This window comes from Echeneis naucrates, chromosome 11, assembly GCF_900963305.1.
Source record: "Echeneis naucrates chromosome 11, fEcheNa1.1, whole genome shotgun sequence".
Lineage (NCBI taxonomy): Eukaryota > Metazoa > Chordata > Actinopteri > Carangiformes > Echeneidae > Echeneis > Echeneis naucrates.
In genome coordinates, this window is record NC_042521.1 from 14,001,424 (window position 1) to 14,014,738 (window position 13,315).

A 13,315-nucleotide genomic window follows, 5' to 3' on the forward strand; every position below is an offset into this window, starting at 1 on the left:
TATTGGCTACCTCCAAGAGTCTGAAATAGGGTCAGCACTGCAGTTCAGTTCCTCCATTACATGATAGTTTTAAGTTCAAAGCACTGCAACCTATTGCTATTCTTTTTACTTGTTAAAAAGGTCAAGAAAAGGCCATTAGTGAATGTGTGATATAATACATACACTTAGTAATTAACACAACACTTTTCTGAATAATGGGTATTTCCTATTGTAATTTATGTACTTGCATACCAACATATCTCCAGAAATTGAATTGCGCATTCATCTTTGGTAATTTTAGAGTCATAAAAATTCTAGAGTTTCAAAGAGTTTCCGTTTTAGGCTCGAAGTGACAGATTGAAGAAAATTGCCCTCTTTTAGCCTTATTGTCTCTGTCGTCTCGCTCTTCAACAATATTGTTCCCAAGAGGCACCATAAAACAGGCAACTGTTCACTCTTATAGCTTCATTTTCTGCAGTCTCAACTCATATTTTCTCTCTCCTCTCTTCCACATTGAACTCAAACTGCTCACCAGAACTATGGCTTTGCAGTATTTCCTAAATTCTCTACATTTTTCCTGTGTAATCAATGAAATATAACTCCTGCAACTTTATAACCTTATGGTCTTTTTGTATGTCTGTTTGAGGCAGGTCAGAAGAATGCATAATTGCCTGCATCCAGGAGGAGCAGCAACAGCGTGCCTGGGCAGGGAATGCTGGAGTGCAGTAGAGGTCAGACTTGTTTTGTTTTGTTTTTTTCCCTTACCTCCTCCCATTTTCTTTTCCTTTACACTTTCACTCTTAAACTGCTTTTATTTATATGTTTGCTCATTCCTCTTACCATATCACCTTCTTTTATCCCAAACTCACTGCCAAGAGACATGAATGTCTATTCTAGACGCAGGCTTGTTACACAAAGCTGTCTCTGTTGCACAGAGGATTCCCCTCTGTGGTCTTCACAGCCGACTATCAACCTGAATTTTCTCCCTTCTCTCTCTTACACTATTATTACAAACCACACATTTTTCTCTGACCTAATTTCTTGGGATTTTTTTCCTCACCTCCCTTTGCGCTCCTCTCATCTAAATTTGTTGGTGTTATAAATAGCGAACCGTAAAATATAATTTGGGAGAGATTTGTCCCTTTTCCATGCTTTCGATTACTCACTGGTTCTTAAAAATACTGTACATCTCTAGAGTGTAAATATGTGCACAGACAATGTTTTTGTGTGGCTGAGGCCTGTTATCGTGGCCCTAGATGCAGTTTGAGTTTAGTTAAGGACGGAGGGTAGCCAATGTAGAAAGAATGTGTCTCTCGCAGAACAAAGGCAGGTTGGGAATGACAATACTGGTCTGAGAGAGCTGGGCTTATCCCAACCGGCAGTATGGATTTCCTGCCTGCAGCCTCCTTTCAGTCACATCCAATACACACACACAATGAGACCAATGACGGAAAGTTCGGGTTGGTGTCACTACTGATTTAGGGCTCCCTGTTTATGATACTGTGAGGCTGGATAGTCTCAAGGCCTCCAATGTCCTTCAGCAAGGTGATTCCCTCTAACTGCTGCAGTAAAGGGTGCAATCTTATGCTGCGTGTCAGCTATATTTTTTATACTCTTTTACATTGGTCCAGATACTATGATATTTCATGAAAAAATTGTGCAGGAGGTACAAGATCAAAAAAGGACAGGCTTAGCATATTAATTGTACGCATGTTTTGAATCCATGTGAGCGCTTGATTTGTGAGGCACCACAGGCTTCAAGTGATTTGCATTGCATGTTGCTGTTGTTGTGACTGTCTGAAAGTCTGTTGGTCAGTGGTTATGTTTTAAACGCACACAGTTTTCCAGATTCAGCTTCATTTTTTTGTAAGATTTATTATTTATACATCAAGATTAGAACAAGATTCTGGATACCTCTATAATCACGCATCCATAAATAAACATGATCCCACATTGTCTGTATTCTTCCACTAATGATATAGAATTAAAGTGTGTTGCAGCTACATAAGAAATGGGTCTCCAAACTCTCTTAAATATCCCATTGCCTTATTTTGCATCTTACTGTACAGCCATCTCAAGTAGTTTTCATCACAATTTTGCCTTGAAGCAAGAGCAATAACATCTCCATAACAAATTCTGTTTCATCTCGTCTATAACTGAAATTCTTGGAAAAGGATATTGTTGTCCATGTAAACATGGCCAGTAAATATATCTATGGCAGTTAAGTTAAAAAAACAAACAAACAAACAAAAAAAACAAGATGAAGCAAAAAAGAAAAAGAAGAAAAAAAGAAGAATAGGGGAGGATCAGTGATACATTCCCCAGTAGGCTCATAGTGTTCTGACAGTTAATGATTTTGTACCTTTTGTACCACAAATACACACACACACTCACTAGTACAGACACTCGCTCCCTTGCAGACATACTGAGTGTGGCTGTTTTCTATTGTATCGCCATGGAAACCTTAAAACATTTCAATATGTTCGGCATGAGTGAACCAAACTGTGACTCATTTCAGCCCCTCCCAATACACCAGGACACGCATACTGTGTGGATTCCCCCTCACACATGTATCTACACAATACACAGGCATGCATGCACACACAGAGTAAATCACAGGGACATTTTACATCGCATCAATTCATAGCTGTGTGTCTATGTGTGGGTGGCTGTAAAAGCAACAAGGTGTCAAATGACAATTTGACACAATATTTAGTGCACAAAGCAAATTCACTCCACGTGTTCATGAGCTTATGATTTTCCATTATGCTTGCCTTTGTGATACAGGAAGAGACCACAGCTGATGTACTTGAGGCATGATGGCCATTAAAATTGCTGCATGAGGACCATATGTTTTTCCCTACACTATGGCTGACAGAGAGATCTTTGGGTCCTGTGCCGGAATTAGCCCAGGAATCTCAACAGACAGGTCATTTATCTCATCTCAGGAGCTAAATGAAGAAGTTTGTAGATGAGGCAGAGCGTGCGACACAAAGAGTTGGATAACATCACCTCCAATAAAGAAGGTACATTTGATGTTACTGTTGACAGGGACCTTCTACATAGCAAGAACCAATAGCAGGAAACAGGAGGTGACTGCAACATCTCTACTGTTGAGCCAGTTGTTTGTAAGGATTTTATTGCCTTACAGTGTCACTGTTCCAAATGTAGACCAAGAGCTGGAGCTAGCAAACACAATGAAATTATTTTTATTATTATTATAATTATTTATTTATTTATTTATTTTTTGTCGTAGTAGTAGATGTAATTTAGATGGAGATGTGTTGCGTTTTCAGTAGTAGTTCAGTTGGATCTCTATTTAGATTAACAAACTTCCTCCCATAATGTTGTTTGTGTTTGCGAGGTTAAAGACAGTTTGGTTAAGTTGACTCATTCTGTTTACATTCTTTTGGAAGAGATATTACAAAATATTGTGCTGTTCCACCAGCATTGAGCATACCACTTGCAAAATAAGAGCTCTTGTTGCTAATTGTTTAATTGTATTGTGGTCACAGGTGTGTCTCAGTCTGCTCCCTCAAGGCTTTGACTCCTCCACCACCTCCTGTCCTCCTGCTTCCCCTTACCTTCCCCAGTGGGTCCCTTCCTCATTTAAACCTGATGAGCTAGTCATACCACACACGAAAATGCACTGCACTCTCTTTTGACAAGAGTCCCGCCCAACAACAAACACAGATATAGTGATGCCAGCTTTTCACATCCCCACAGCTATCCAATTTAAAACTCCATATTTCAGTGGCAGAGCTGGGACTACAACTGGACAAGACCTAAAGGTAACTGGCCCTGTGCAACTTGCCCTACCTGTTTGTCTAATTGCTATGCATGTTATATTTAACAAGGGGTGTTGGATTTCCACCAGACTGCCCAGTGACAGGAAGGAGCTACACCCTTTTATTGACATAAAAAGCAGGACCTCTTCACCTTTATCAGACCACCTAACACTAGAGTGTACTTTTCCAGGATCCAGTCCTGTCTCATTGGATTATTTAAAATAACAAGACAAAAATAAATTAAAGAGCAAAAAATATTGCCTGTGCCCTCTGTGACAGCTGGATAAGAATGAGATCAGGCTTACTACCTCGTATTGTCTTATAGTAAGGATTCACCAATCCAAGATGGGTATTTTTCTTTCCTAACTGCCACAATGATTTGCAACCTAGGGGTTCCCTTCCTATGGGAGACTGAGATGACTGCACCTGATCTCTGGAAAAGAGGCTAAGAGAAAAACCAAAAAGGAAAGCCAAATGACAAGAAATTACTAATGGTCCTTTCAGGTCAAGTGAACACTGATGCAACACTGAAGCTAAAATCCACAGCCAGCACCAGAAAGAAGTACCTAACTCCTATGAGCGCTGTGAGAGGTGGGAGGAGAGGCTGGCTCTCATGTTAAGGGAGGGACCGGCTGTTCACAGAGCATGGAGCTTCATTCACTCTGCTAAACACCAACACGCGCGCACACACACATGCGTATATACATACACACATGCGCCACAAGGCTGTTCTCAGGCTGAGCAAGAAGTGGATGAACAGAGGAGACGACAACACGTTCACTGAGTAAGTTCAGTGCATGTCTGATCATTTTGCATTGTTGTGGCCACATGTAAAGACATTTCTTGTCTTCATCTGCGTTCTTTGTATGTGTCTGTTTCTGAAGTAAAAAGTATGTATTCATAGTATTTTCCACAGTTACTTTTATTGAATTACGCTTCTTTTTTCTTCTCTAACTCACGTATACACACTTTTCTGCTGATGCAAACCACATGTCACACATGCATGAACACACACATAGACACTGCAGAGGTCCAGTTCTCCTCCCTGGGGCTTCTTCTTTCCAAACACAAAAATGAGAGAATAGGGAGAGGGGGGAAGAGTAGTGAAGGAAAAACTTTAGTAAGACAATGAGGGAATGCTCTTGGTCTTGATATATTATTAACAGTTTTTTAAACAATGTCTCATAATTTTTTACCTTTTTATTTTGTAGTAATCCTCTGTGAGTTAGACTTATTCTAGTTAATCTCCCTGTTCTAGTCTGCTCTTTCTCACTGTCTTGTCCCTGCTTTCTCTTGTCATTCTGTCCTCTCTCTGGCTTTCATTTTCAGCTTTTCTTTTCTCTCTCTTTCCATCTTGCCCTGTCTCCCTCATTTTGCTGATGTCATTGTTGTCCCAGGTGGTGACAGACAGGAAAAACAGAGACACTAAGTGAGGCCAAAGAGGAACACGGTTTCATCAAACCCTTGAAAGGGGGGTGAGGACAGAAGAAAGACTGCAGTTTTTCACTAGAAGACACGCACTAATTTACGTGGAGGTACTGGACCTTAGCTTCCAGGACCAACCTCCAGGATGTCCAGGAGGAGGTCTACAGGCGATCTGGTGCCAAAGGACATCACTGAGATCTTAGCCCGGGAGGCAAGGGCTCAGCGTGGGCAGAGGAAGCCGGGAAGCTCCCTGGGGCAGGCTTTCAGCTGGTTAAAGGGCAGCCGAAAGAAAAAGAGCATCAGCAATGGATTGAACAAAGCTGGCACTGGTGTAACAGATGCAAAACTGGGGCTCCAGAACCACGATCCCACAAAAGGTGAGTGTCTCGTTGCATTATACTGTAACTGTAATGGAAGATTCTGACACCCTAACCAACATCAAACACTTTGACCATGAAAGGGTCAATAAAAGTTGAGTGACCAAAATAAACTAAGGGAGGAATTTTGGTTTTATCCTCTCTCTGCTTACTGTTTATGTGTAAGTCTGCACTCGCATTTTACCCTTTGGTTCATTCTCACTGCTGGCATGAGAAAGTCAAAAATGTCATAGTACGCAACTTACCCAGAATGTGTCGCTGTACTAGTCAGGAACAAACTGATTATGGAGAAGATGTAAACAGAGTTAAAAAATGGCTGGAAAGATCCAAAATATTGCTAACGTTGGCCCATTTCATCTGATGTGCCAAAGGTGGTTGTGCTGCCCCCAAGTGGCCAAATTACCCATTATTGAGGTTTAAAAACAGAAAATCATATCTAGCATAGTTTCTGTTTGTGTCTCAACGAAGTGAGGCATACAGAGGCTGTCAAGGTCCAGCTTATTAGAAGATCTGTGTTTTGAATCCATGGCGTATTGCTGTGTATTTCTGTCTTGTCGTCATGGCCACAGACTTTAGGGTCAAGGTGTTTCTGAGAAGTGTTTTGATTTTTGCATAGAGATGAAAAGTTAAGAGAGATTTAGTTCTTGTCAAGGCATCAGTCTGTACATTTAGAACCAGGAAATGGTGAAACACATACACACTCATAGACTGACACTAGGGCCTAATCCCCTTTTTCTGTTTACTGATGCGTTTGCTTGGTCGGCAGCACAGAGATTACCCGCAGTCCCTGTTTCCTGTTTTTGTTCCAACTCTAAGGCCAAACTTTTCCCTTCTGTCTTTATATATCAGTGCATGCGTGTGTGTTACTTTAGTAACGATCCAACATTTCTTGAAAGTTCAGATGGATATTCTTTTCAGACCTCCTTTTAGAAAGTTTCCTTTGTGGTTTTTGTGTTTGTTCCGCCTCAAAGGGTCTTCCATGAGCACTTGTCATGAGAACTGGATGGGTCACACAGACAGTGACTTCATGTGAAACATAAGATTAACTAGTAGTAGATCTGATAATTCCCCAAAAATTATGTGGTCAAAGGCTGATGGTAAGAATGTGTGGGAACCATACTTTTGGGATTCCCATTTTGAGTCTAAAGAGAAGAAACAGATCACATAACATTCAGCTAGGCCTTGAACTGCAGCTTCAGTTGACACCACAGAGATGTTTCATAAAGGATGAGGACTGGCATGTTGCTCATTCACTGTATTGAACTATTTTTATATAGCATTTTAGATCACTGACTGGTTCTTGTCAAAGGAAAACCTGCTGCCAACACACACAGGAGGCCCTTAACCTGGGGTGGCATGTTTTACTCCAACAAAAGCAACAATCAAGCAGTTTGACTGGATGATATGTTCCTTATTTCACAGCATGTGCTTTCTCTCTCACCTGCGTGAGTGTGTGTGAAGAAATTAAGCCATTTGGATTCTTTTTGTCTCCTCTCCTCCTCATACCCACCTTCATATTTGCCCTTATTTAACTCTTTGATCTGTATAAGACTATACTGGTTTATTGTTGTATTTATTGATTTCAGACCCACATAATTTTACAACACTCTCCATCATACACGTTACACTAACCCTAGCCGCTGCACCTTTTTGTTTCTTCATGATAAAATTTCTATCATCTTTGTGTCGTCCCCATTACATTTGGCTGTCCAGCACTGACTGCCAACTATATTTTACAGAGATTATTAAAAAAAACAAAACTGTCTTTGATTTGTTGAATTCCTGGGGGCTATATATCATAGTGGTTTGTGTGTGTGTGTGTGTGTGTGTGTATCGAGGTCTGTGTAAATGCATGGCGGCCTGGATGCCAGATTGGGGCTAGAGTTATGTGATGAAGAGAAGAGATTACAACGAATGACAAAGCCCCATTCAGCTTTGAGAGGACTCTTAGGGAACAGTCTCTCAATGCTTTTTTAATTAGAGTGATTCAGAGCAAGCAGACACACACACACACACACACATACATACATCTTTCTCTTTCTACTTCAAGTTTTTACTGTCCTTCCCTATTCATTTCTATATTGTAGTGTTTTTGATTTGCTTTTTGGGTTGCTCAACATCATTTATTCAGCACAAGTATGGGTGTGTTGGCCTTCACTACTTGTTTTTGTGTCATCAGTGTGTATTTACAGTTGTGTATCAACGTCTGCGGTGCTGTGTGTGACCAAGTGCTACCCGGTATCACAGGGTATCTCTGTTTGTGTGTGTCAACGTCATATTGCTGGGCTTAAGACGGCGCCATCCCAACAGTAACACTCATTACATCATCTCCACACACACACAAGGGCGTATAGAGCCTCTGCAACTACCTGCTTTGTCCAGCACAGCCCATCTTTGACTGGCTGTTTCAACGGTGAGGTCATAGTGCGCAATCCCTGGGATTCCGCTTGTGTCTGTGTGTGAAGTCATTGTTTTCTACATGTGTGAAGCCATGTGTGTCTGCAGACGATGCTTTTTACTGTATCATTAATGCAGACCTTGTAAATAAGTTTGGTGTAACTCCCATTGTTTGCTTAATGCGTGTGTGTGTGAGTGATGGGGGGGTGCGACATCAACAAAGCACACTTTGGGTGTGTAGAATCACAAAATGTAGTGCAGATTACAGACTTTGCTAAGTAACTGGGCAGCAAACATCTTATTAAACAGAACATTGTATACTTCTTTCGTTATATTACAGGCCACAACTCAAGGCTACTTTAATACAGCAGGGAGTGGGAGGAGTGTGAAAGTTTAATGCAACCCCAGCAAACCACCACCACCACCACCACACACACACGCACACACTTTGATGAGCAAGGTAATTTTACCTGGGTAAGCAGATACCTCCAAACCCTCATCCATCAACGCAGACCTAAAGCTGTGCCGGTGAAGTAAACGTTTCTCAGGCAACTACATTGTCAGGGGCACGGTGCAATATAGTGAGGCAACAATGGGGTCCGGCTGTGATGTCAGGGTGAAACATTAATCGTCTCTCAGGTCACTTTTAATGTGTTTTAAAGCAGCACATAGCAGAGGAGGGGGAATGAAGATTGAGACGGTGCAGAAATAAGAGAGACAGATAAGAAGAACTGGGGCCACAACAGCTTCATTATTGCTAATCGGATGGCTCATAGCTTATTATATTTTCTTAAAGGGACGTGACTTTTGTGTTTTAAGTATCATACGCACATCCATTTAAGGGCAAGCCCATACATATAACATGAATTATAGACACTTATATAGTTGCAATTAAAATCCAAATCCTTTGTATTGTTTATGGAATACGAGCAAATGGATTGTTTTATAGGAAATAGGGTGCGTTTGATGTGGTAGGGAAGCAGCTGGAAGCCATCAGTGTGGGACCAAGGGATTGGGAGTCTGTATACACAGGGATATTGAACTCAATTACCCTAAAGACTGTGTGTGTGTGTATATGTCTGTGGCTCCTGTTATGTAACGTGTTGTAAAAGATACACCTGTTGAACACTGTTTACCTGATCCAGCTGTGCGTTCTCGCTTTCTGGGTTTTTCTTTTCTAAAGAGAAGAGTAGACCAGACGATGACCAAGCAGCTCAGGAATCCAGTCAGTCTTAAGTAACATTTCAAGCCATATATGTTCTGATGACTAGAGGCTGGTAAAACATTCTGGCAATGTACCTTCATCTCGTGTTTCTGATTTAAGATTCTGATCGATCTTCAAACTGACATGCTTTTATTTAGCAGGCCTAATTGAGTCCATAAGAACAGTACAAGTCCAAGAATAACAATTTACAAGCTGTACACATGCTACCCAGACCATTAGTTATGATACTACTGAGACCTACATACATGTTTATATAAAAAATACAAAGACGACATGAAGAACTGCAGTTTTATTACTTTCCTTGCCTGTAGATGGCGGACAATAGCATTTTTGCATCTGCCAGTAGGTTGCACAATTAATAACATCCAACTGCAGAGCTGCAGTTTCAGTTCAGTTTTGAGTCGGGGAATGAGTTTGAGTGCTTTCCGTCGTGTCCTTAGGTTGTTTTTTGTATTGCCATAGCAGAGTATTGCCACAAGATGGGAGTGCTTGGCTGATGTTGACAGATGTGGTGATGGAGCCCATCAAGGTCATTCAGGTCAATCAGCAATGACCACCTTTATTATATTATTTTGCAACTGTTTTAAATAAATGTTGCGGTTCAGACCACTAGACTCAGATGTCCCCGAGCCTCAGACACACACATACATGCGCACCAATAAAAATCCTCACAGAAACATTTTAAAAGGTAGATTCTCCTACCCTTTCCTGTGTCCCCAGTAATGGTCACCCTGACAACCACATCCCCCGACGACTATTCCCTCACAAAGGCATTCCTCTACACTGCTGTTCTTTAATGTACGCATGTGCACGCACACTCACAGGCACTTACACACAGACTGACTCGTTTTTTGCTCTTCTTTGAGTTACCCACAGCTGTCAAAACCTAAAATCTCTCTTGACAGTGACACAGACTTTGATCATACTCATATTTAAATGCATCTAGGGCACATTTGACATGGTACATTGCAGCTTCTAGGTGAAGGCACGGTGCAGACACACACAGATACCGACAGATTGTCTAATGCCCTCTATGACTGATGAGTCTGTGTACTCGGAGTACTCTACCAGGACAAATGTACTGGGTGTGGTTCTGTTGGGGCTGCCTTTGGAAGCCGCATCTCTCTCTGATCAGTTTAGCACAGCTCAGTTTACACTTTGCTTAAGTGACATCATGCTCTCACTTCTTTCTCTGTCTCTCACGCAGATACATTAGCAAACTTTGAGTATTCTTGTACATTGGAAAGTCCCAGTTAACTACTTCTCCTCTGAAGACACAAAAAGAATTCTCTTTTATACTGCAAACAGTGAAAGATTATAGATTATTGTTCCTGCAACCCTGCAAGTCTCCCCTTCCTCATTGCCCCCCTTTCCCTCTCAGTCAGTAAATCGGCTTTTTATTGGACCGCTTTTTATCTTCCGGCAGTTCTCTACACATCAGAGGGATGTGAGGAAACGTGATCAGGGTGGCTGTGATGAGAAGTTCATGGTTTAATTTTCTTCCTCTCCATCATCACTCTCCTTTCTGTCTTCCATTTTGTGCCAACATGGAAAATCAGTCTCACATGAAATGGGCTCATATCATTTCTCATCTTCCATATATCTCCCTACAACCTCCTCCTGGATGACTGATATTGATCTACAAGCTCCTGGAGCGGTGTTACTGCCACTGAAAAATGGCAAAGGTCTTTATGGATGTGGAACATGCCTGATGTTGAGGAACTCTTAATTTTTGGGGCTGCGAGGAAGGTGGGAGGGGGAAACCAGAACATAAGAACCAGGGACATTAATAAGTTACATGAAAGATTCAGAGGTTTGCAATTCATCTTACCAAACTGTTGTGTAGCATTATTGTAATATTACGCTATTTAACCTAAGCAGTGATGCCTCTGCAGAGTCTCCCCAGCTTCTTTGTATGCTACATCTGGAGCAGCATCTGTATTCTCTCTAAGCATAGCTAAAAAGTTCTCATCTCAAAAGAAGCTTTGATCTGTCTGACCAGCTGACTGGCATATATCCTGCTCTTTCCGGTTGCTATCTCTATGTTTGGACTCATGCTTGTTTATGTGTGTTGTGAGGAGTTTCAAAAGGTGCCAGACAGCCAATGCACCAGTATAGATCAGCTGAATTATTGAGTATCCTTTTCACTCTTTGTAATTTCCACCTCTTTCCGGTACCTCAGTTTGTGATGATGATGAGTAAGAAGATGAAACACTTCTGATCATGGTCATATATTGACCTGCTTTTTATTACTCATTCCTGCAAATAGATACTGCTCTGTTCGAATCAGCAGCTGTCAGCGCTGCATGTGTCAGTGGAATCTGTGTTTTCTTCATCACCATATTGTGTTGACAGGATCTGTCATCTGTACTCATAATGGTTTGCAATATTGAAAACTGATCACTGCTCACTCATATAGGAAATCAGGCAAGGTACACAGCTGAAGTGTTCCATTAGCCACTCAAGGACGATTTATTAATCTTTTGATGTGCTTTGTAAGTGTGTGTGTGTGTGTGTGTGTGTGTGTGTGTGTGTATGCGTGTAAGTCTTTGTGTTACCCTCTCCAAGAGTAAAAATGCTCAGCTGTGTGAAAGCTTAGCCTGAGAGTGCAGCTACACAGAGGCATAGAGTGGGAGGGGCACTTGCACTCACACACACACTTGGTAGTGAGCTTGTCAGTGGATACTGCCGTTGCTCCAGCAGCTGGAGGTTCATGATTAGAAGTGTGTCAGCTCGGAGAATAGGGCTGATTGGAGTGTTTTCATGGCATTTTTGTGTTCTGGATCCGTGTGTGTGCACGATAGAATTTCAGCCAGAGTGTATTTTGTTTGAGAGGAATGGTGTCATTGGGTCTTTAGGTGTGTATGTGTGTCAGCAAGACTGAATCAGCAGGAATGATTTGACTACAGGGATTCAGGAGCACGTCACTGACTCAGGGTGGGTTTTCATGCTGGAGCGTGGGGGACTGTGGAAACATCTTACGAGAAGGAATACCAATGTAATGTTACTCAACAGCAAGATGATAGACCCCCTTTAGGGGGCTTCAGGACTGCCCCAGAATGGGGAACAGCATACAAAAGAAGAAGAAGGTGGAGACAGAGAAAAACTTCTCTGCACCCCTGTCCCCAAATCCTGTCCGGGAAAAATCAAAAGGCTTTTGGCTGTTCAGTCGTCCAGACAAACTGAGAACAGGTAAGAGGTGTTTGAAATGTCTGAAGGGGAAACATATATTTTCATTGTCACAGATGTTCATTTCAAAATTGTGATTTTTATTCTATTCTCGTCAAATGTGACTTATCTTGAAGGTAAAGAACTTAAGAGGGGAAGAAATTGGTGATGACTTGTGTGTGGTCATGGGCATGAGAATTAGTTCCTACACTAAGCCTTTTCAGCTGCAAAGTGACATTATTCCACTGCTGACTTTACTTTAGTCAGCTTCAAGGTTTACCGCTTATTGCACAACTGTGCAGAAGATGGTTGTCTGTGTTTGTGTGAAGGTTTCATTGTTTGTTTTTTGCCCTGTTGTTGTTCTGGTCGTTTGTTTTTCCAGCTGACAGATGAGAAGTGTAGCACAGGATTTTTATAAGGTTTACCAAACCACCCCCCTCCCCCCCAAACCTTTAATGCCACAGTGTGCAGGCGTGTGTGTGTGTGTGTGTGTGTGTGTGTGTGGGGAGGGGGGCTTACTTTATGACTATGTTATTGCCAGACCACTATAGCTGCAGTGGAAAACAGAGCTTACCCTGTCCCACGCTGCTCATTGTCTCTGTTAACTGTCCCTGAAGCAACAGCAACAAAAAATCCTACCTGAATAACAGGTTTAACACAAGCTCACAGTGACAGAGACAGATTGTCAGATAATCAGCCACTGAGATTTCTCCTTTGTGCGCATTAGTCAGCATAAATACTTCTGTGATCATAATAGATAATGACCTTGTGTGCATCCAAACACATCTTGTTTTGTTTATCTCTCAGGGTGGTCGATGTCTGTGTGGGTGAGGGAGTGCGACTGCTGTTTTCTGTTCTCCAGTATTCACCACCCTCATTCATTGGGAGTTTATTCAGAAACCTGGGGTGTGAATGCATTCCCACATTCCAGCCCATTTCCTTACGCATGGACACCC

At 41.8% G+C, this 13,315-nt stretch overlaps 1 protein-coding gene across 8 annotated transcripts in view; it reads left to right on the forward strand.

The window, feature by feature from the left end:
- nhsl3 (NHS like 3) overlaps positions 1-13,315 on the forward strand; it is a 42,912-nt gene that overhangs the window by 10,541 nt on the left and 19,056 nt on the right. For 2 of the 8 annotated variants that reach the window (XM_029513367.1, XM_029513369.1), the window contains exon 1: positions 11,885-12,383. In XM_029513367.1, coding sequence (XP_029369227.1) covers positions 12,251-12,383 — 133 coding nt within the window. In that variant the 5' untranslated portion in view covers positions 11,885-12,250. Of the gene's footprint in view, positions 1-629; positions 711-2,766; positions 5,570-11,884; positions 12,384-13,315 lie in introns of those variants that run through there. The other 6 variants (XM_029513366.1, XM_029513362.1, XM_029513363.1 and 3 more) reach the window with 6 other exon arrangements.